This window comes from Mauremys mutica, chromosome 6 (assembly GCF_020497125.1).
Source record: "Mauremys mutica isolate MM-2020 ecotype Southern chromosome 6, ASM2049712v1, whole genome shotgun sequence".
NCBI classification, from domain to species: Eukaryota; Metazoa; Chordata; order Testudines; family Geoemydidae; genus Mauremys; species Mauremys mutica.
This window is the reverse complement of record NC_059077.1, coordinates 16,091,723-16,115,759: the sequence shown is the minus strand read 5'-3', so window position 1 is coordinate 16,115,759 and position 24,037 is coordinate 16,091,723. Positions and strand designations below refer to the sequence as shown.

The following is a 24,037-nucleotide window of genomic DNA, read 5'->3' as shown; positions in this document are numbered from 1 at the left end:
TGTCAGCTTCTTCCATTCATGTGCATCTGAAACCACTCCACCCTTCTATCCTCACACATAGGAAACATCACAAGTTTCATCTCCTAAAGTCTTCCCTCCTTACATGTTTTCCCTCCCAAAGGAGAAAATGGAGTGCACAAATACGTTTCTTATTTCTCCAGTTCACAAATGACTATCTGTAAGGCCATAGTGAATCAGTCCTGAGTAAGTTAAATGGTCTAAGGGTGATTATACTAATTCTGGTGATTTTAAGTGACATGGTGCATGGATTCCAGCTTACAGTGGCAACTATCTGAACAGGACTCCAGGTCATCCTAGGTGAGGGACATTTGCAAATCTCATAATCCTCTGCTTGTAAATACATATGATCGGGCTAAGGCAGGTATATAATAGGATATCAAGTGTTCCCCACTAAGCAAGATCAGTTTCAGCTTCCGAAAAACCCAAACATACTCTGTTTTATGAATATGATATCATCAGTTGGGCTGCTGTCCTTATGTGACCACGGGTTAGGGTGACCAGATGTCCTGATTTTATAGAGACAGTCCCGATTTTTGGGTCTTTTTCTTATATAGGTTCCTATTACCCCCTCTACCCCGTCCCGATTTTTCACACTTGCTGTCTGGTCACCCTATCACAGGTAAAGGTACAACATCAAGCTCTGTGGAGGTAACCAACTGTGGCCCAAGCCCTGAAATGTTGTTCTACATGGTTGTGTATTTTTTGTTGTTGAATTAGGACTCACCTCCATGAATACCCAGATAGAAAAGCCCCCATAAAGCACTGCTCTAGCTTTGAAAATACACACCTGTGGTTCCATATACATAAAATATATACTACAGACACTAAATGAAGCATACAATAAAATATTCGAAGGAGAATCTTCAATTTAGGTGAGATTCATTAATATATTAGAAGAAATGTTATACTGGTGTGAGCAGGTGCCGTTCTCAACCGACTCTACAAATCCAGCCCCTGCAGAATGTAATGTTCAAATTCATCCCTTTCCTGCAATTTAATTTTATTAACAAAGACTGATAGCAACAATAAGATAAAGATCAGTTCATGCCTTCTACCCAGGCTGGACTGTCCCCAGGGTTGCTCCCTATAACTGCTGAGCCCACACCTTAGAACATCTCTCTCCCATAGTGCCATACTCAAATAGAGTAATGAGCCAAGAAGTCAAAATAACTTTTTAAATACCCTTTCCCCGTAGGATCAACACCCTGTTCAAAGGGCAGAGAGCTTCAAGCAAATACTGTTGTGTTACAATTGGTTTTATAATTCTGTAATTCTAATACTACTAACTTATATCTATAAACAAGGAGATTTCAGCAGGGATCTGTGGTCAAGAGGTATTTTTTTAAAAAATGATTGATGGCCTTGCTAATCAGGTACACTTGAAAAGTAACCTGAAGAATTCTAAAGTTTGTGTTGAAATGGTTCTTGCTGACGTGTATTGAAGGGTGGAGGGAGGAGATTTGAGTGGGAAGAGTAAGAAAAGTTACCTATTGTAGTACACGTTTTTTATAAATTTACTTCTGTTATAAGTAATGACATTATTTATCTACATGGCTAAAAAAGTGTTTGTAGTAAAAGAATTATTTTTCAAGTAGCTATGGTGGTAGCCCTTAAACTTGACAATGGACTTAAATGCAAAATATTAGCAGCTAGATAGCTTTGGCATTGGAAGTGTTTCCTATAGTGAGAATATGGATACACAAGGGAATGTGAAATGATCATTATTTTAATATTATTTATATTATTGGAGTGCTTAGGAGGCCCATTCATAGACAAGGACCCCATTCTGCTAGGTGCTGTACAAACACAGATCAAAAAGACAGTCCCTGCCCCTGAAGAACTTGCAAACTATGTTTATAAGACAAGAAACAACAGATGGAGACAACAAACAGACCAACTGGGGAGTACAAAGAAACAATGAGACAATACTGGTCACTGTGATAGTATGGTCTCAGCACACCATTAGCCTAATCATTGTCAAAATGTTTGCAGGTTTCAGTTTTAAGGATTGATTAGAATGAGCTGGTTTTGAGGAGGTTTATGGGGAGCTCCTCCCAAGTGTCTGGGTCAGCACAGGAGGAAGCACAAAGGTGGTTGTTTAAAAATTTAACAACTGCATGATGGAGGCTGACATCATGGGCCAATCAGAGGTGGCAGTCAACCTTTTGATACTGAATGAGATGACAGGTAGAGTGGGAATAAGTCCTGAAGGGCCTTGAAAGTGAGGACAATGTTCTGTTAATGTTCTGCAAAGGAGGGTTCATACAGCCCCTGTGGAACAGGTCTGGACCCATAGAGGGCCCTGTTTTTATTCTACTTGCTCTTTTCTTCAGTCATTGGTCGCTAGCCTTCTCTGTAACTGCTCCCTTCACTTGACCTCAATTGACCTAATCTGTATTCCTGAACTCTGGGTCATTATTTTCACTTGATATAAGTCTGAGTTTCATAGTGATATTATGACCTTTCACCTGATTTCTCTCAGAATTTTGGTTACACCTTCTACTTGCTACCACAGTCATTCCAAACCTAGTAATTCATTTGTTGGAGAATTCTGATAGTCAACCATAATTTCCTCCATGAATATCTACAAAAGCACAAGCTGCAGCAGGCCTATGAAAAAGAAGATCAGAAAAGTGGGCTTGGTCTGCAAAGTTTCTTGAAACGTGTGAAGTTTGGCCATGTACATGGTGAACAGTCTGATGATGGTTCTGCTACTTGCACTTCTGAGCCCCATCCTTAGCTAGTGAGGACGTTGAGTTGGGTTTGTCAGGCTTGTTGGGTGCTGGAGTCTGATTCCGACACAGAACTTGGCACTGGATTGTTGGGTCCTGGAGTCTATGATTATGGGACAGAAAGTTGCCTGTTGGTTGCTAATGCAATTGTTATGGTTGGGGGCACTGAAACTGGTTTGATTATTGAAAGTGTGGGGTGGAATTTTTGCCACATTTTTTTTGGGGGGGTGGTAGAAAATGGTCCTGTTGTTAATTTAGAACAAGGCTTTTCACCTAGCAAACACAAAGAAAGGCAAGTATTAAAGCATGGTTCTTTGCCAAAACTCCTAGTGGGGAGTTACTCCAGGAGTCATGGTAGAAGCACAGTTTGACTCTTGCTTCCTTGTTCTGTTTCCCTTATTTGCTTTTCCAGTCAAATTCCTCTTCTTCCTCTGCAAACCATAAAACTGGGTTTAGAAACTTTTTCCACTTTAGCGCACGAGTATGCCAATGTGAACATTCAAAAGAACATGTGGAGGCAAACACTCGCTGCTGCAATGGTTATTCACAAATTGTTCTATTTTTTGGAACTGTTCAAAGATTGTAAATTCTGTTTTTGGCTTTCTGCTAGTTTTGGGGATGTGTAGAGAAAGCATTGTAAGGTAAATGTGAACTTAAAAATTAGTTAGTTACCTTAAGATTGCTTAATGAAATATGTGTTGTAAAGACAGCCCCTGACTAGAAAGTAGAAGGAAGGCCTTGAAAATAATAACTTATAAAGCCAGAAGGAATAAAGTAGGGAGAATATCTGGTTGAAAGAATAACTAAATGAGAAGGGAAATTTCTAAAAAGAAGGCCTCTGACCACTACAGATGACTACAGATTGTTTAAATTACAACAGAGAGAATATGTCTTAAAATAAGCCAACATGGCCCTTACCAAACCACACACAAGTCTTAAAGCCTATGTGAAGCCAGGTGAGATGGAAAAACTGGGAGGAGCAAAAAGGAAGGGAGGAAAGGCTTTGGGAACAAAGGAGGTTGTAAATCTTATCTGAATTAAGACATGGTTTTTAGCTAAAGTCAGTACTTGGCAATGAATCACTTGTTTGTTAAGGGGTATAAAAAAAGTAAACTCTCTTAAAGGGTTCATTTCTAATACTTGTCTGACCACACTGTAAGTATTTTGATCAAATGCCTATAAATGTTCTGTTAATCTATTGGGTGTTGTAAATTGCTTATTATTTAGGTTTTTAGGAATGTTTAGAGCAATTGAACAAATGCCATTTGGCCTTTGGATTTAATAAAATAATTTATATTAAATTAGTGTTTGGTGGTTTCCCATATCAATATTGATAATTTCAAAAATTAATAATTCCAACAAGCATATTAGCATTACATTAAAATGCCAAATTATGACAAGATGGTTAGCAAGGTTTGTTCCACTTCAGAATCAGGTTGAGTGTGTTCTTGATGCTTTAGACAAGATCAACGCTTCACACGCTCTTATGCCAGAATTAAGTCGGAAGTTGATAGCTTGCCAACAAACATTTCAGAGTTTTCATTCCTTATTTTGGCTGAGACATGGTATACTCTCTGTCCAGAAGTTAACGTTGTGAGCAAAAAATTGCCAAGTCCAGACCGTGATATTAAAACATTTACTGCAGTTTACTTGGTGGCCTTTGAGATGCTTTGCTGGAATTATGGTCTTCTGGGTTCATTTCATGTAAGAAAACTGCTACTTCACAGAATGAGATTCATAGATTCCAAAGCCAGAAGTGACCATTGTGGTCATCTGACCTCCTGTACAACACAGGCCACAAAACTTCCCCAAAATGATTCCTACAGCATGTTAGTGAAACACCCCACTTTTACTCCTGAGAGAATTCTGTGCCAAAAAATAAAAATTCTGCACAGTATTTTAAAATTCCGCAACATTAATTTGTCAGTAAATAAATGTGGAGGCTCCAGCATAGCAGTGGGGTGCACAGGCCACTTGCTGCATGGAGGTGGGAGATCATCCTGCAGCCACCATCCCCTCCCCACAAGGATATGGACTCAGTGGTGAGGCTGCCCCAGAAACACCCCAGGGCCCGGCCCTCTGCGCCAGGTGCCACCAGGTGTTGGCAGGCTCAGCCCAACAGGATCCAAGTGTGGAGGGGCTTAGTGTGGGGGGATCCAGGTGTGGGGTAAGAGGGTTTTGTGTGGGGCAATATGGGTGTGGGCAGCTCCATGGGGGATCTGGTTACCCAGGGGCTCGTTGCAGGGGTAATGGGACTCTGCAGGGGAGTCCAGGTGAAGGTGGTTGGGGCTAAGGTGCTGGGGTGTGGGCCTTGGCGGGGTGGTGCCAGTTGCAGCTGGTTGGGACTCAGTGGAGTGATGGGTCTGGGTGGGGGGGGGAGGGAGAGCTCATTGAAGTGGTCCAGGTTCACAGGGGTGGGGCTCATCAGGGTGGGGGTTTGATGAGCCTGCTTAATGGGGCAGCCCCAGCTGCTGCTGCTGCTGAGGGGATGCCACATGCTGGGTTCCTGAGCCCCCTGCCCGCCATCTCCTTCTCTTTCCTATCCCCTCCCCCTTTCTCTCCCCATTGGGACCCTGCCCCATTCTCTTCCCCTTCCTCTCCCCACTGTCCCCTGCCTTTCTCTAAAAATCACAAAATATTCAGGTGGCTTCCAGTCTCAAGAGATCAGTCACTTATCCCAGATGAATTTGTAACTTAGATCTCACACCAAAGACAACACGTGTAGCCAATCCTGTAATAAACTGACTAAAGGTTTATTAACCAGGAAAAAAAATAAGAGTTATTTATAGAATCAAGCAAGCATATACACATAAATGAATTACTATCTATGGTTCCTACCGATGACAGAGATGTCGTAGTCTGTCATTTCAAAATATCTTTCAGGGCAGACCCAGGGGTAACCCCTGGAGATCTCTGACTTAGTTTAGTGTCCCTGGCCCTGTGAGATAACCATTTCTTCTTATGAGCATCTTTACATCATCTTCTCCCCAAGTTCAACTGATGGAACGAGGGCTCCTGCATGCAACTTCTTCATGGGTGGATGCGGCAATCAACAAAGCTTTTTGTGATAGATGCCCCATTAAGTCTTGATAGTTCTTCTTGATGAGTGGGGGGAACCACTTTCCTGTCTGAGTTCACAAGTGCAGAGCAGGCATCTTTACTATTATAAAACAAACTTATGTTACCTTGCAGCATGGAATACAGACATTACAGGTGAGATTAACGCATGCAGTAACTTATAACTATTTTATAGACTCTAATCACTAACTGCGTTCTCTATTCCCTATTTTGAACAAAACTAACATACAGGTGAGCTGGTTTGGTTTCCAGCTATGACTTTATCATAGCTAATGCCTACAGCCTTGGCCAGAGCTCACACTTGGTTTACCAGCATCACACTGTGATCAAGTCACCCCTTTACCGTCTCTTTGTTAAGCTAAATACATTGACCTCCTTGAGTCTCTAATTATCAGGCACCTTTTCTAATCCTTTAATCATTCTCGTGATTCTTTGTCCTATTTTTCAACATCCTTTTTGAATTTTGGACACCAAACCTGGACACGGTATTCCAGCAGCTGTTGCACCAGTGCCAAATGCCAAGGTAAAATAACTTCTCTACTCCTACACAAGATTCCCGTATTTATGCATCCAAGGATTGCTTTAGCCCTTTTGGCCACAGAGTTGTACTGAGAGCTCAGGATCAGCTGATTACCTACCACAACCCCCAAATCTTTTTCAGAGTCACTGCTTCCTAGGATAGAGTCCCCCATCCCGTAAGTATAGCCTACGTTCTTTGTTCCTAGCGGTATACATTTGCATTTAGCCATATTAAGATATATATTGTTTGCTTGCACTCAACTTACTAGGCAGGTCATTTTAATCAGTGACCTGATCTCTTCATTATTTACCACTACCCCAATATTTGTGTCATCTGAAAACTTTATCAGTGATGATTTTACATGTTCTTCCAGGTCATTAATAAAAATGCTACATAGCATAGAGCCAAGAACACATCCTTGCAGGACCCTACTAGAAACACACCTGTTTGATGATTCCCCATTTACATTTTGAGACCTACCAGTTAGCCAACTTTCAATCCATTTAATATATGCCTTGTTAATTTTATATCTTACTAGGTTGTTTTGGTTTTTTTAAATCAAAATGTCATGCAGTACCAAGTCAAATGCTGTACAGAAGTCTAAGTATATGGCATTAAATTTGTGATCTCATAAAAAAAGATATCAGGTTACTTTGAGCTATTTTCCATAAACCCACGTTGACTGGCATTAATTATATTACCCTCCTTTTCATTAATCAAGTCTCATAGCAGCTGCTCTATTATTTTGCCCAGGATCAATGTCAGACTAACAGGCCTATAATTGCCCGGGTCATCCCATTTACCCTTTTTAAATATTGGCACAACATTATCTTTCTTCTAGTCTACTGGAACTTTCCTGGTGTTCCAAGACTTATTGAAAATCAAGATTAATGGTCCAGTGAACTCCTCAGACACCTCTTTTAAAGTTGCTGGATGCACGTTATCCAAAGCTGCTGATTTTAAAATGTTTAACTTTAGTAGCTGCTATTTAACGTCCTCCTGCAACACTTGTGGAATTGAAAGAGTATAATGATATGGCTACATCTGTTTTTCCCCAAATATAGAACAGAAATATTTATTGAACATTTCTGTCTATTCTGCATTATTATTGATAATTCTACCATTTCCATCTAGTAATGGACCAATACCATCATCACGATGCTTTTTGTTCCTAATATACTTTAAAAACTTTTTCGTATTGTCCTTAAATCTGTTAGCCATAGGTTTCTCATTGAAACCCTTTGCTTCCTTTATCAATTTTCTACAATTCATAGCTTCTGAATTATATTTAATTACTGTCAACTTCCCCTTTCTTCCATTTGTTGCATTTTTTTTATAGCTGCCTTCACTTCGTTCTAAACCGGATTGATTTTTAAAAAATGGCCTTCCTCAATTGTGGGATTGTGTTTTTGGGCAGCTAGTAAAGTTTTCTTAAACAATTACCATTCACATTTTTCTTATTAAATTCTTCCTCCCAGTTGGTTTGGCTGATAATTGTTTTCAAACATTTAGCAATATCCATGCAGTTCAAAGAGAAATTATCTCAAAGGAGGAGAGTAATGCTATGTAAACTTGCAAAAGATGGAAGGTCATCCAATCTTGAAAAAGCTTGTGAATGCAAGGTTTTCAACTCCGTAATAGACACAATATTAACACAGTTGGAGAATAGCATTCATAAGTACGATAGAGTCAGAGGAAGGTTTGCTTTTTTTCATGGGCAAGAAACTTAAAAGTATCAGGAGTGAAGATTAAAGAAGCACACACAAAATTCACCAAGCAGCTATCCTGAGGATGTAAACTCTGGAGTATTGAGAACAAGGTTGAGCTTTTCACCAGTTTTTGCAAGTGAATTGTTAAGGATGACTTGAAAATGAAGGCACCCGTTGATCTCCTTAGCTACATTCACAAAAGGTCTTTAGATGCAAGAAACAACACTGTATAATTTTGTGGTCTTCCTGTAACTGTAGCTGCTAATGAAAGGAGATTCAGCAAGGTAAAACTAAGCAAGAGCATCCACGGGGCAGAAAAAGGTTAAATGATCTGGCAGTTACTTCAATAGAACTTGGAAGCAAGGCAGATTGACTGGGATGAGTAATTAATGAGATTACTTCAGAGAAGGCTAGGAAGGTCCATTTGTAAAAGTTCTTAGTGGTGATTGCATTTCTTGAGTTTTATTAAGGGGGGGGGGCAGATTTGGGTTCTGGGAACTCTCACCTGGAGTCAAGCACTTAAGTTGTTTTTTGCAAGAAATGCTGGAGGAGAAACTTCCTTTATAACTTTAGCCCTGTGGCTGAAGCACTCACCCAGGATACTAGAGACCTCAGTTCAATTCTTCACTTCTACCTAATGAGAAAAGGGATTTGAACAAAGGTCTTCTATCTCTTGGGATGGTGCTCTAGCCACTAGGCTATTCGGATGTGGGACTCTCGCCTGTTGAAGGTGTTTCACTCTTGAATGTGTGTTCTGTTCTCCAGCTCCGACTTGCATTGCATGGTTCCCTTTAATGGCTGACAACCACTTGAATTGTTTGGACAAATGTGAGAGACCGACAAACGGTACACCCACCAACACTTGTATGCCAACTGTCTATTATTGCATTAGAAACTATAATGAAAGCAAATGTAATAATAAACTTTACTTTTTTTCTTTTTTGCAGTATTCAATAATATGCCTCTAAATAGGGTGGATTTACCAAGGCTCTTTTACTGGGAATGAACAAAAAACACTGTTTGTGCTAGGAAAAAACTGAAGAGGGTGCATATACTAGCCCAACAAAAGTGCAGGAAAACTGCTTGTTCTTTCCATCCATGCGGAAAGAACAATTGGTCCTCTTCTGGTTCTATACTGAGTCAACATCCCAATGCAGGTCAAAGGCCCAGAATGAGGAAGAAAAAAATAATAATGCAAGATTTTTTTTTATGTGAGATTAATTTCTTATCATAGCCCTCATCCTGCAACCATTCATACACATTAGGCTTTGTCTACACTAGGAATTCTGTCAACAAAATATTTGTCGGTCAGGGGTGTCAAAAAAACACACCCCTGACCAATGTAAGTTTCACTGAGCAAAGCACCGGTGTGGACAGTGCTATGTTGGCACAAGACTTCTCTCACTGCTCATTGGGGGTGGTTAATAGAGCAGCTACACAGGAGTTGCCCTTTGGGACGAATGCCACTGGAAAAATACCAGAATATTAACCAGGGTGTTTCATTTACTTTTGAGAGAGGACTGTGTGAGAGTTGTGAAACTTGTCGGAGGGCTCAAGGAAAATGGCCATAACTATGTTTAGAACGAAAGTTGGCGCACAGCTTACGTGAACGGCTGAAAATACTGTTACGAGCTGGGTGAAGCCTTGTTATAGATTGAGTTAAAAACTTGTTCAAACTGATCTGTGAACGTGCTCTTCATTTAAGATAGTAAGAGTAGGTTAAGGGCCTACACCTCAAACATGTGGGCATGTGGGGGGGAGGGAAAGAGAACACACAGCCAGACACCAGTGACAGACAAGAACAGAGCAAGAGGCAGAAGTAGACAGCAAGAAAGCCAAACAGTAACTGGTGAGTAGTGTGACACTGGGAAAAGCAAGACAAAGAGAGCTTTGGAGTCTGTTGGTTACAGCGGCTTGAGTCTGTATAAGCTACAGAACTGCTCCTTTTGTTCTTAGTTCCTCCTGTGCACTGAGAAGCAGGACTTTATAGTTCCTTGTAAATAAATACAGATGCATCAAAGTGAATATGAGACTTCATCAATTTCTGCTTTGAAGTGGAGCATCCCTGGGGTCCTGAAATTTTACTAGTCGCTCAGGTCAAAAAGGGGCAACATCGCTCTCCAAGTGTACAGTTAGTGTTGTTACTGTTGGAGTAAACCTCATTATGGTTGAGCACAAAAGCAACCAAATGATACTGCATTGGGGTCTGGGTATCTCAGCAGCCAGCCCGCATGGGCAGAGACTCAGACTTTCTGGACACAGCCTGGAAAGGCTTGTTCTAGGTATTCCGCATTTGAAATAAAAAGGTGCTGAGATACTCGGGGGAAACTCGCAGCTACTCCGGATGCCCCAGGTACACGCACCACCTCGGCGGGCTCCCAGGACACACGAGTCCGAGCACAGACACCTAGCGCCGCACTCTAAGGACACGCGGACTCCGGGCACAGGCAGCCCCCCCGGGCCGCTCTCCAGCCAGCCACACACATGCTCAGGCGACCGAACCTCTGCTGGGGCCGCTCCCCGCGCACGTGTTCGCAGGCGGCTCCGGAGCCCTTTCTCTGTGCCAGCCCCGATGCCTCCTCCCCTCGCAGCACAGCCGCCGCCGCTTGCGCGGCCGCCCTGACCTGACCCAGGCCGGGGGAGGAGGCGGAGGAAGGGAGCTCCAGCCCGGCCTCCTGGCCGTCACAATAAGCGCTGGGCCGCCCCAACAATCAGCGCCTGCTCATAGTCGGGGGTGGGGCAGGAGGGCGCTTTCCTCCTCTCCCAGTCCTGCCCCGGCCCCGGCACCGGCTCCACCATCCAATCGCTCGGCGGGGAGGGCGGGGCTGCAGCTGCCTTCGCCGCCGCCTGCGGCTCTTTCTGGAGTGGGAAGCGATGGAACAAAAGAAGCGCTGAGCGCGGCGGCGGCAGCAGCGCCCAGGCCGCGCCCGGTGCCCCCTGCCCCGCGTCACTCGGTGTCCCCGGCAGCGGCATGGAGGGGACGCTGCCCCTCTAGGCTCCGCGGCGGCGGCAGTAGGACCCGGACCTAGCCGAGCCCCCCGCCCCCGGCCATGCCGAGCGGCAGTGCCGCCGCCGCCGCCTGCCCCCAGGAGGAGCCCCCCGAGGCCCAGCGTCTGCCCCCGCCGCCGCCGCTGCTGCTGCTCCAGCAGCCGGACGCTCTGCTCCTGCGGGAGTGCCTGGCCGGGCTGGGCCTCCACGATCACGGCCTAGCGGGCAGCGGGGAGGCGGCCGCCCGGCAGCAGGCCCGGGAGCGGCTGGCGGGGCTGCCCCCGCTGCCTGATCCGGCGCGGGAGCCGGGGCCCGACGGGGCGGAGGAGGTCGAGGACGAAGGGGACCTGGAGCTGGAGGAGGAGCTGCTGGCGGAGGAAGAGGAGGAGGACCCGGCCTCGCTGCTGCTCTCCTCGTCCTCCTCTTCCTCGCCCTCGCAGCTGCCGCCGGGGGGGCCGCCGCCGCCTCACCCGCTGCTGCCCGGGCTCGGCTCCGTGTTGCTCTCCCCCGCCGCCGCCTTCGATGCCCCGGAGCCGGCGGTGGCCGGGGTGCTGTACGGGGCGGACGATCCCCAGGGCATGATGGCGGCGATGCTGTCCCACGCCTACGGTGGCGGCCTAGGCGGGGGGCCGGCGGCGGCCCCGGCTCTGAACGGGGAGCAGGCGGCGCTGCTGCGGAGGAAGAGCGTCAACACCACCGAGTGTGTCCCGGTGCCCAGCTCCGAGCATGTGGCCGAGATCGTCGGCCGTCAGGGTGAGTCCCGCCCGGGCGAAGGGGAGTCGGGACCGAGGAGAGGGGGACGGGGCCTGGGCGAGGCCAGCAGGAGATGCGGGGCTGAGGCCTTCCCGCTTGGTAGGATGGAGGGGCCGGGGAGGCCCCGGGCCCGGCCGTGCGAGAGAAGGCCTGGCTGAGCCTCGCAGGTGAGGCTCTGGCTCCACAGGGGCGGGGAGGTGCCTGGGACTGAGAAGTTGGGGAGGGCTCGGGCCGGCTCCCTGGGGTGGGGTGATCCCGGGGGAGCCCCCGGAGGGTGTTAGCCATGGGTAGAGGTGTGGCCAGCCTGGCAGCTGACCGTGGGCGGATGTTACAAGGGGGGCTGGGGACTCTGGGCCTGCGGCGGGAGGGGGCACCCCAGCGAGGTGAATGCCCGTATGAGGATCTGTTAAGGTGTGGGGGGCTTTCCACGGAAGATGGCTGGCGACCAGCCCCTGAAGAGGGGACCTGTGTTGCTGTGAACCTTGGCCAGGAGACTTGGTATCCCCAGAGGCAAAGCAGGGTGAGGGTTGAGCCTTGCCAGGAGAATAGGCACTAGCATGCCGGATGGGTGAGCTGAGCTCTGCGGGGACTGGGCCACAGTTCCTGCCGGGAGTTGGGTGGGATGAGCTCCCTGAGGGGTGAGCACTTGGTTGGTAAGGCAAGTTCTGCCAGGGTGATGGGCAGTAGTGCCTGGGGTGGGGAAACTTGCAGAATGCCAGAGCCACAACAATCACTGGCTGAGGCAAGGTGGTGGTGAGTATTTATACTAAAAAGGGTAGGACTCTGGGAAGGTGAAATTTACCAGTCAAGAGGCCTGAAGCCTGGGTGCACCAATGGGGCAGGATGGCAGAACTGAGCTGGCACAGGACAGCTCTGATAAAATGGGAAACTGGAGTCTGCTTAACAGACTGAGGTTACTAACTGGACATGGAGGGGTATAGTATAGCTTATCTCCAGTGAAAGGGGATGCTGGACAACCGCTGGAGAATAAACCAGCACAAGCCACTGTAGGGAGGCAGAGGTACGGTTGTGAAGGGGTAGCGCTGTAATCTCTTCTGGGCAGGCTGTTAGAATCAAAGACTGCTTGGTTAAACTTGATAAGGTTTTTTTCAGTTTTAGTAGGTACAGCTATTCAGGTTTGCATAATGGCATGAAAGAGCTGAATGAATGCCTCTCTTCATTCTCAGTCAGTGGGGTAAATTCTCCAACCAGTCCCTTAAACTAACTCTCACAGTCTTTGATTTAGTTGGGGATTGGCCGTGCTTTGAGCAGGGGAGTGGACTAGATGACCTCCTGAGGTCCCTTCCAACCCATATATTCTATGAGTCTATCTTTTTGTTTGGGGATACAATAACTGGGGCTCGGGGTTGGTGGGAACAGGCCTTTGCATGTAATAAAATGTGAGACTGGAATGGCCTGGGAAGCCTGCATAAAGAGCTGAGTGCAAGAATAGTTCAGGCTCATACATTTAGTGGTGATTACTTGTTTGTGTGTGTGAAACTTTTTAAGCCATAAATTTCAATATAATCTGCTTGAGGTCAAATAGTTTGTTTTACTTTCAGTGTGGTGGTTTTTAAAAAAAAATACAATTTGTGGTAAAACTGAGTTTGAAATTTACTAACTTTAGGCCAATTTCTGCAAACACATGCATGTGAGTAGTCTCATTGGCTTCTTTGAGTATGTGAATGAAGATTGTCACTTGCCTGAATGTTTCCAGAATAGCATGTTTAGTCCTTTTTATTATGACAAACTTCCATTCATGCTCATTCAGACAAATAAGATGATGAGACTTCCACGTGAGCAAACTTAACGGGGAATAAATGTGTGTTATTTCTCTTGTTGCTATTTTTAACTGTCGCTTGTTTGACTAAGTGTTCTTGCCCTCACACTCCAGTTTTTGCTTCCTGTTGATCTTACTGCAAAGTCACATGTTTGTTTTTCAAATCATGCTTTCATGATAAGGTCATGCTTGTGATGTCACAGATTCAGTATTGTCACTTTCTTGTGGTATCAATGTGGGAGAGAAAGATGGGGGTGTTTAAGATCATTTCATGCACAAGTGTTTCTGGTAAGAAAATTAAAAGCATTTTTTTTAACTTGTAAAGGAGGAGGGCCTAAATGATCAAACATGGTTGCCTAAAGTTAGGTGCCTAGACAAAACACTCTGTTCCCTTTCCCTTTTTGTATTACGTTGTTTACATTTTCTAGTTGAGTCAAATGGTGAGTTAAACTACACAGTCCATGGTGTTTCCTCAAAACAAAGTTAACTAAATAGTAAAAATAATTGATACGAAATAAGTGGAGCTAACAAGATGCATTCTAAACACAGTTCATTCACTGGGTGTACTTTTCCCCCATCCTTTGTCTGTTATCTGTTTGGACTGTAAGCTGCTCAGGTCAAGGATTTTCTCTTTATTTGTTCGTGAAAAGCCTATACACAAATACCTTTTTTTATTTAATCATTTCTGTGGTATAAGTAGTTGAAGTGTTCATTTAACAAACTTCAAAATCAAATGTTTACAGATTATTAGAGTAGGAATATGCCCCTTGATTCCCCATGCAACAGGGTTGACTACACAGATCTGAGACTTTCTTTAAAAGCGTGTCCATGAAAGCAACAAATAATTTCAGTATTCAGAAGTGAAAATGCTTTTCCAGGAAATAAACACAAGTGAGTAAAGACTTGGTCATGCGTAATGGAAAACAGAATTGAAAAATATTGTTGTTTTCTGTATTTCTCTTCCTCTTTCAGAAGATCATAGAAATTAGATGTGAAAGACTCATTAGGTATCTAGTTTATTCTTCACCAGTTTAGGATTGTTCCTTATAGTATATTCTTCAGTACTTTTTCTTGTTTTAAATGACCCACACAATGGAGTTTGCATGAAAACAGGATTTTTGTTCCTGAAGTGTTCATCTGCTCTGCCTCCTTTTATTCCTCAGCTGACATCGTACTTTTTAGTTTGTGATAAAACACTTAGTTGCTGTGGTGAAGACCATGCCAAAAACAGAATGATGGCTTCAGAAGAGGACAAGTAGCAGAAAAGAGAACTCAGGATTTTCATTACTATCTTTTGTTACCAAAAACACTGTCATAAAAGTATTGCTTTTCTTAAAGATGTATTGGCAACTCATTAAAGGAAGTCTGTACTTCAGATAGCTAAACAAATAGCTGGTTTAAAAGTGGTATACTTATCAAAGGAATTTTTAAAGTTTTATTTAGAAATACCTGTTACTCTTCTAGTATCTCTGTTTATTGAATAGAATTGTTCTCACGTGCAGATAGTCTACGCATGTGTTGATAGAGCAGTGATCCCAAACTTGATTGGTTCATGTACCACCTTCTTAAAGTGTGTTGAGGTGAATGGATAGGACATCAAGCTCACACACAACAGTTTGGGAATTGCTGCTCTTGATTTTGATGCTAAATTCTGCCTTCCTTGTGTCCATTCCAGTATTAGTAAGGACACTGCAACTGCACTGTTGAATGTGATTATCCCATCATATCTCCTGAAAATCTGGTTGCTTTCTGATTTTGAACTAATACAGCTTCTATAACACAATGCATGGGCCTCCTGTTCTTATATTTTTGTTTAATAAAAAGAATATTTGTATGCAGTGCTGATGCAATTTAAAGGTGACCCGTGAATGCTCTTACAATGTGTCCTTTTGTATATATATATATATTTTTTTGGTACTCTATTATGTACAAAGAGGACCTGGAAGGTGTTCTCTTAATATGTGTTTCCTGATTGTTTAATCGCGGAAATATCAGGCATGTCAAATCTGGTGTGGGTTTTCCTGGAGGATTCATTTAAAAGGAAGAGCTAGGGTGATTGGAACTTAACAAAATGTTCTTTAGCCAAGCTGAATTTTTAATGGGGGGCGTGGGAATGTACTGCCGGCATTCTTTATATACCATAGCAAAGCAAAAAAGGTGTAAGCTGACTTCTATTTGCCAGTTTAAATATAACTTACAAAATACTTGTATTTATATATTAAAAATGCTAATTTATGCAATACTTTAAAATATTGATACAGCACTTACCCTTCTGGATTGCTATTCCCACAACCCTCCCACTTTCGGGACTTGTGCTGGGAACTGACATATATCCTTAATGCCTAGATATTGGAGGCCATGTCTACATTACGAACAGTATAACGGCATCGGTACGGCTCCATAGCTATGCTGCTGTGACTCCATAGTGCTGATAAATAACTACAGCAATGGGAGGGATTTTTTTTCTTCGCTGTAAGAACTCCACTTCCCTGAGCAACAGGAGCCAACTTCACTGATTTCAGAGTGGGAGCCGTGTTAGTCTGTATCAGCAAAAACAATGAGGAGGCCTTGTGGCACCTTCGAGACTTAACACATTTTTGGGGGCATAAGCTTTCATGGGCTGGAACCCACTTCCTCAGATGCATGGAGTGGAAAATACTGGAGCAGGTATAAATACATGAAAGGATGGGAGTTGCCTTACCAAGTGTGAGGTCAGTCTAACAAGACAGTTCAATTAACAGCAGGATACCAAGGGAGGAAAAATAACTTTTTAAGTTTTATAAGTTAACTGAAGCATTCTTCTGTCAACCTAGTTTGGCCTACACCAGGGGTTAGGTTGGCATAGCAGTGGCGCTCAGGGCCGTGCATTCACATCCCTGAGTGCTGTAGCTACGTTGGCCTAATTTTAAAGTGTAGTCCAAGCTGAAGGAGCTGTGTTGTGTGGATATATTCAGCAGGTTTACACTAGTGAGGTTGCATAGTGTGGACACCCTGCACAAGTGCAAATTACAGAGGTTCTGTTGATGTGCAAGTTGCAAATGTGCACTTCTCTTATGTAGATGATGCTTCATTGAAGGCTGCTGCTTCAGGCCTGGTTTACACTTAAAACACATCAAGATAGCTACTGCGCTTGAGGTGTGAAAAATCAACACCCCTGAGCACCATAGTTAAACCAATCTAATCTCTGTTGTGGATGCAGCTTGGTTGGTGGAAGAACATTTAAGTCGACCTAGCTAACATAGCTCAGGGAGCTGGAGTTTGTACAGTGACAGAAAAACCCCCTCCAATTGTAATTTGTATCTACCCTACGGGGTTATGGCAGCGTAGCGATGGCACCATACTATGTCTCTATAGGACCCGTAGTTTAGACGTGGCCTTAGTGACATAGTCGTATACGTTTCAGTCCTAGTCTTCCTACTGCGAGCATTCACGTCCCATTAGAAAACACGTGGAGGAAGGTATAACCCATTTGTTCCAATGAATTCATGCATTTTTTTCCAAAACAATACATTTTCCTTATAAATTCTGAAACCACTAAGTTTTCCACAATGTAGAGAGGCCTTTTGAGCACTGGCAGAAAGGAGGGGAGGATAGAGACCTGCTGGCTGGCAGGACAAAGGATGAGTTAAATAACTTGCGCAAGGTCACATAAGTCTGTAGCCAAACTCAGAAAACTGTTGACTTGGGCTGCCTACGTGGGCCCCCAATATTGCTAATAGAAGTGGGAATTTAAAAAACAAAAACAGGACAAAAATGTGGTTTAGGGGGCAGTGGTGGAAGCCTTCCAGATGTTCCAGACATGCAGGATTTTGAGGAGGAAAAATAAACCACAGATGTTTTGTCCACAGTAGTCTTATTTACCTCCTAAAACTTCCTTCTTTTGCTACCATGGATACACTTCCCCTGATAGAAAGCTCTAGTGTAGGCAGTAAATAACATATATAACTGCTAGTGCTTTAAAAACAAACAGTTGTCACTGTTAGAGTGGGAACCATTTTACCACCTGCAGTAGTTAACATATGTTTTTTTCACCTCTAGCCCTTCCCATTCATCTCACACCTGAAGTGTACAGATTTTCCATTTATATCACTTGCCAAAGATCTTGTGGATTTTCATGTATGAACATCTACATAAATCCAGACTAATGTACTTTCTAAACCACACTGGACTAACTGGTCCTGGGGGAAGCTATTTCACAAGCTGCGTCAGCAAAGCTACTAGATCTTGAACGTTTCCCCACATGATACATATGGACTTAACAATCACAGCAAGACCGTGACCCTAGTATACCACTAGATGCAGTGCTTCAGCGGGATCAGCAAGGTGCCTCTTTTTAAAACCTATTTTGTAAGAATTGAGCGGAAAGGTCAAGGGCCAGTTCTCAGATGCAGATGAAAAAGATGATGATTTGGGGGAGGGACCCCATAAACTTTTTAAACTGACATTGGGTTGTAAATTTATCAGCAACTTTAAAAAAAAAATCTTGTTGGGTCTTGGAAGCTTAAGATTCTTTTTTGTTTTTAAAAAAGGGTAAAAAGTCCAGGAAATTTAAAATTCTATTTCAAGTTTCAGGTACTTCTTTAAAAGTGTGTACCACACACACACTTTTTTTGAATTCATAATACACTACACTTGCATACTTTAAATCTCCTAGGTTGATGGTCCAAACCATATGCTACTGCTATTTCATATGAGGCTCTGTGTCCTAGGCAGCAAATTGCCAGGAAACTCTACTGCCCTCAAATGCAAGAGGGCAATATCCCTTTTTTGGCATTGACGACTTGGAAGTTATGCACTATAGAGGTTTGAATTGAAAACACATCAGTACTAGTCAAGGCTGTTGGGAGGGCAGCTGACAGTGTTGACAGTTGGGCCTTCTGACCTAAAGGGTTACCTGGGAGGTGTCTTGGTTTTCTTGCTTGGGCAATCAGGGCGCATATTGAGACTGCCTTCTTCCCGCAGTTGGCCTCCAAAAACTGACCAACTTTATTAGGCAGTTCAAGCTCGCTTCCATTGTTTCCTACTGTAAGCTGGCGCGTCGGGGCTCAACCCTCCCGCTGGACCGGAGGGGAGCCACACCGACTCGCTCCTTGTCCCCTCTACGTGGGAAGTCCAGACCCTCTGGAGCAGGGGGGCTGGATAACAGCAAAAAGTCTCAATATGAGTCCAGTCCCTCTGGAGCCGGGGGGCTGGATAACGGCAATCAGTCTCGATGTAGGTCCAGTCCCTCTGGAGCAGGGGGGCTGGATAACGGCAATCAGTCTCAATATGAGTCCAGGTCCAGACCCTCAGGCAGGGGCTGCACAAGGCACACAGTCACTAAGTATACGCCCCGGCCCTCAGTTAGGGCGGGCAGCCGGACAGCAGTCCTTGGGCTCAGACCTCTGGAGCAGGGGCTGAGCAACAGCAAAGTCAATATAGGCTCAGGCCTCTGGAGCAGGGGCTGAGCAACAGCAGAGTCAATATAGGCTCAGGCCTCTGGAGCAGGGGCTGAGCAACAGCAGAGTCAATATAGGCTCAGGCCTCTGGAGCAGGGGCTGAGCAACAGCAGAGTCAATATAAGCTCAGGCCTCTGGGTCAGGGGCTGAGCAACAGCAGAGTCAATATAAGCTCAGGCCTCTGGATCAGGGGCTGAGCAACAGCAGAGTCAATATAGGCTCAGGCCTCTGGAGCAGGGGCTGAGCAACAGCAAAGTCAATATAAGCTCAGGCCTCTGGGTCAGGGGCTGAGCAACAGCAGAGTCAATATAGGCTCAGGCCTCTGGAGCAGGGGCTGAGCAACAGCAAAGGTAATTGCAGGCTTCCGTGCCTGAGCGCTGAGGTGAGGGGGAAACTGCCACCCGCGAGTGGGGTGGCAGGGGGAACACAGGCCCGCCCACTCCACTGTGTTCCAGCCCGGGGCCCTATTAGCGGCTCACGGCCGCTGGTCAGTGGGGTCCTGACCGCAACACACTGACATGGGCACCTCAATGTCCGTAGCCTGACAAGGGTCGGCTATCCCCGGGCTACACTCCATATCCCCCTCGGGGCCTACCTGCACACTTGTGCCAGGTCCGGGCCAGTCAAAGGTCCTCGGCTCCTCCGGGTCCGGGCTTGGTGGGAGGTCTGGTAGCACCTCCGGAAAGTCCGGCCAGGCCTGGTCCGGCGGCTCCTCCGGGTAGCAGGGCCGGGGAAGCCCCGGCGGCTCCTCTTCGGGGGGGGCGCAGGGGCGGTCCGGCGGGTGGTCCCAGTACCTGTCACGGGGCGGCTCTGGCGGCTCCTCCTCGTAGTGGGCGCGGGGAAGCGGAGGCCAGTCTGGGCAGCTGTCTTGGTTCCTAGAAGGCTCCTGGGCAGGAGCTCCCGCCGGCACGTCTGCTCCCGGCGGCTGCTGGCTCCTGACTGAGCTCTGGCGTCTTCCTTTTATACTTCCTGTCCCGCCCCTTGACTTCCGGGGGGCGGGGACAGGAAGTGGTGTCTCAGCCCACTTGGGCGTCTGGCAAGGAGCTCCCTCTGCTGGGCCGGAGGGGAGCCACACCGACTCGCTACACCTACCTTTTCCCTCCAGACCGAATTTAGATTCTCCGCTTAAAGGTGACTACTTTCGTATAGTTATTGGAGTGACTCTCAGAAAATACCTCAGTTTTTATGTGGAAAATGACCTTTATAGATAGATAACAAGTTCTTTGGGGCAGGGACTGTCTTCTTTCTCTTGGTGCTAGGTGCTGTACGGTGGGGTCCTGGTCTGTGAGTAGGGCTCCTTGGTGCTACAGTAATACAAATAATAATAAAAGGTGTTGCTCTCTGGTTTTTCTGTTGGGCCAAAGGTGTTTTCAGAGTGCCTGGCACTGGTTGCCACTCATCTCTGGTATTAGCATATTCTTCTCATGAGACTTGCAGACTGTTGCAGTCTGCAGATTTATAACGTATTGATAGTTGAATGGGGCCTTGTACCTACCCAAATAACTTTTCAGAAGGGCTAGCATGGACTGCCCGAGGCCATTTCTTCCAGAATAGAGCTTGTTAAGTGTCCCTGAATCAATCTTCCTCTGAGAGCTTAATCTAAAATCAGTAAGCTCTTACCTCAGGCTAATGGAGTAGATGGCCACTTCTCATGTGAGACACCTTTATAAAAACTTATTTCAAGTTAGCAAGGTTAGTTAGCAACAAATTTCACTCTAAATATGGATGACATTGGAGCTCTGGTGATTATTCTTCAGTTTGTCTGCAAGCTGCCACCGTGTGTTGAAGTGAGTTTTTCAGTATTCCATCCCCAACTATTGTAATTGAAACAGATGTTTCTTGGTTGAGGATCTCATCACCAGAAGCTGACCAGTTAGGGTTGATGGAATGTGTGGGAGACTAAGTTCCATATAAGTGTTCAGGGGCTGAGTTATAAAGTGAGCTCCAAAATCTCTGTTGCCACTGATCAATGGCTGCATTGTTAAAATGCTAACAAATAGACAGAACTACAGCTGTATATTACATCAACAAAAAAGGAGGTGCAACTCTGGCAGGAGACATTGGCTTTGTGGGATTGCTGACTACCCAAGTGCATCCACTATTTCTCAGTCTGGAAGGCAAAGAGAACACAGTATCAGTTCATAGGCTTCAGGAACATCACAGTTGATGGATTAAACAGATGAGTCTGCTGTTCAAGAAGTAGGGCTGTGCAGCCATAGCCCTCTTTGTGACGAGCCTCAGTGCATGTCCTTAGCCGATTGTCTATTTATTCCACCACTGGTCATGAAGATAGACAGAGCCTAAGATATACTGGTTGCTGCAACATGGGCCAAATGTAATTATTACACAATATTTTTGTGGAGCCTCAGTATTTCTTACCATTATCTTCAGACCTGCTATCTTGCCTTCCATCCCAGTCTGGAATTGCTTTGTCTTCCTGTTTGAATCATGGGACGTTTAATTACTTTTGACCTGACATGTCTTATAAAAGTGCAGAAAATTCTGCTGCAGTTTAGAAAATCTTCATTGAAATTTTACTGTCAGAAATGGAAAAGGCTTTTTTTATAAATAGCCTGTATCTACATTCTACCTCCATATCCTGTACAGTAACTCCTCACTTAACGTTGTTACGTTGCTGATCAATTAGGGAACACACTCATTTAAAGTTGTGCAGTGCTCCACTCATATGTTGTTTGGCTGCCTGCTTTCTCCACAGCTGGCAGCCTCCCTACGCGCCTGCCGGCAGACCCTGTGAATCAGCACCTTCTCCCTCCTCCCCCCGCCTCCTGCCTGCGGCAATCAGCTGGCTTGCAGCGTTTTGGAAGGAGGCGTGAGGACTCGGCACACAGACTCCCACTCCCTCCCTGCCTCCTGAACGCCGCAAGCCAGCTGATTTCCCCGGGCAGGAGGGAGAGGGAAGGAGCGAGGCCTCCACGTGCCTCACTCACCCTCCCCCCCCCGCCTCCCAAATGCCACAGCTGGTTTGGGGTGTTTAGAAGGGGGGAGGATCCAGGAGGCAGCGTGCAAAGCAAAGGTGGGAGGTGGAGGGGGGAGAAGAGGAGGGTCAAGGGTGGGGGCTTGGGGAAAGGGGTGGAGTGGGTGGACTGAGGGTTGAGCCCCTGCCCCTGGTGCTTGCAGAGTAGGGGAAGCTGCCCTGGAACCTAACCCTCCCCACCCCCCATCTACATTAATTCTTATGGGGAAATTGGATTCATTTAACATCATTTCACTTAGTCGCATTTTTCAGTAACATAACTACAACGTTAAGTGAGGAGTTACTGTATTCTGGGCAGCTTAGTGGGTTTGTAGTCTTACGTCAAGGGTATCTATCACTTCAGCATATCGTCTGCCAGTGGACAGCTCTGTTTTCAGGCATCTGTAGTGGGATGACTGTAGAGGTTTAGTCTTCCCACTGGTCAAATAATCTGATGTGCAGTGGGACCCCAGCTTGTGCTGACAAGGTTGATGGGTGCCAGTTTAGGTGTTTACCTTATAGGTGAATATTTATCATTCTGCTTATATTTTCATTTGCACTTAGATCTGGGAAGAATGAGTTGCAGACTTTCCTCATCCCTGATTTACACCAAATGTGGTGTTTGAATTCTGTCTAGGCACTCATTGTTCTCTTCCCAACACTCCTTTGAGGTGGGCAGGTTCTGTTACCCCCATTTTACTGACGATGAACTGAAGCACAGGTTAAATGACTTGTTCAAGGTCACACAGTCTGTGGCAGAGCTGAGGAGGCCAAGTTCAATTCACAGTCCCAGGCTATGACCATTCTTGCTTTATGAAATAACCTGAATCAGACCATTAATCTTGTAGAGTTGTTTCCAAAATTTCATTCTCACATGAAGGAAATGATTCTGTGAATGCCCCACATGTCAAATGAGTTTTTATTTGACTAAGTCAGTTAGGAAATCCACAAGACTTATTGTGTATAAAGAGCACAGTGTAAAGAAAACTGCTTCATTCAATCAGTGCCTGTATAGGACTGTCTTCATGACATTTGAATTTACACTTCTAGGGCAAGGCAGTATCGAATGCCCACCTCATAACATGTCTATCATAGCAGTCTTCTGGGCTGTTACCTGTCCTGTACACAGACTTACCCAGCATTACTCTCCTGATTTGGGCACCTAGAGCCCACTTTCAGAGAGCAGTTCTACTGTCTTTGTGTAAACTAGAAGTTGTCAGCACACCTTCCTGAATTGCTAGAATTGTACTCTGTGCTAGACTTCCTATGGGGAAAATAGAGGCTCCTTCCAAGAATCTGTTGTTCGTAATTAGTGGCTCTCTGAGACTGTTGCCTCTGTCTAGTCCCATCATGTCTTCTGTGTTCTTTAGTCTTGCTAGAGTGGTTGGTGCATAATACATACATCTTACCCTAGCTGCTCAATGCTATGAGAAGGCACTTGTGCAGACACCGCAGGCTTGACAGGAGTGGAGTTGGGGCCATATCCCACCACTGTGAACCCACAGAGGCAAAATTCTTTAATAATCACAGTTACCGTGGTAAATAACAGTGATTTCTCCATTGTCCCCCCCCAAAATTTTTTACTTGGATGTTTTGCAAGGAACTGTCATAAGTCCGTCTTAAGAATTGGAGGATCCCTGATCCTACAAGAAGCTGAGTGCTTTCAGTTGTCATCAAAACCAGTAGGGAGTTCGGCACTCTAGATCCCTCATTTATTTGTAGCACCTGTAGGCCCCAAGTAAGGCCAGGACTCCTGGCAGTAGGCACTATACGCACATAAGGAAAAGCCCTGTCCCAAAGAGCTTACAATCTGAAATCTTGGATAAAACCCTTTGGCCCAATGCATTTTTGGCTCGTACTGAAAGTACTCAAATATAAAGCCAAAGTCCAAAAGAGTGGACATTGATGCGTTATAAAAAGGAAACAACTAAGCATGACTAAATTATAATGAAAGAGTTGTAAATAGCTATGTAAAGAATGAATCAGTATAGAAATGTTCCACAGGTCCATAAAAAGACTCCAGATAACGCAGTGTAATTAAACA

At 45.3% G+C, this 24,037-nt stretch overlaps 1 protein-coding gene across 1 annotated transcript in view; it reads left to right on the top strand.

The window, feature by feature from the left end:
• The first annotated feature begins 10,850 nt into the window (after window positions 1–10,850).
• Window positions 10,851–24,037, top strand: part of MEX3C (mex-3 RNA binding family member C) — a 34,786-nt gene continuing 21,599 nt past the window's right edge. Inside the window, exon 1 of the mRNA XM_045021738.1 lies at window positions 10,851–11,801. Coding sequence (XP_044877673.1) covers window positions 11,111–11,801 — 691 coding nt within the window. The 5' untranslated portion in view covers window positions 10,851–11,110. The remainder of the gene's footprint in view (window positions 11,802–24,037) is intronic.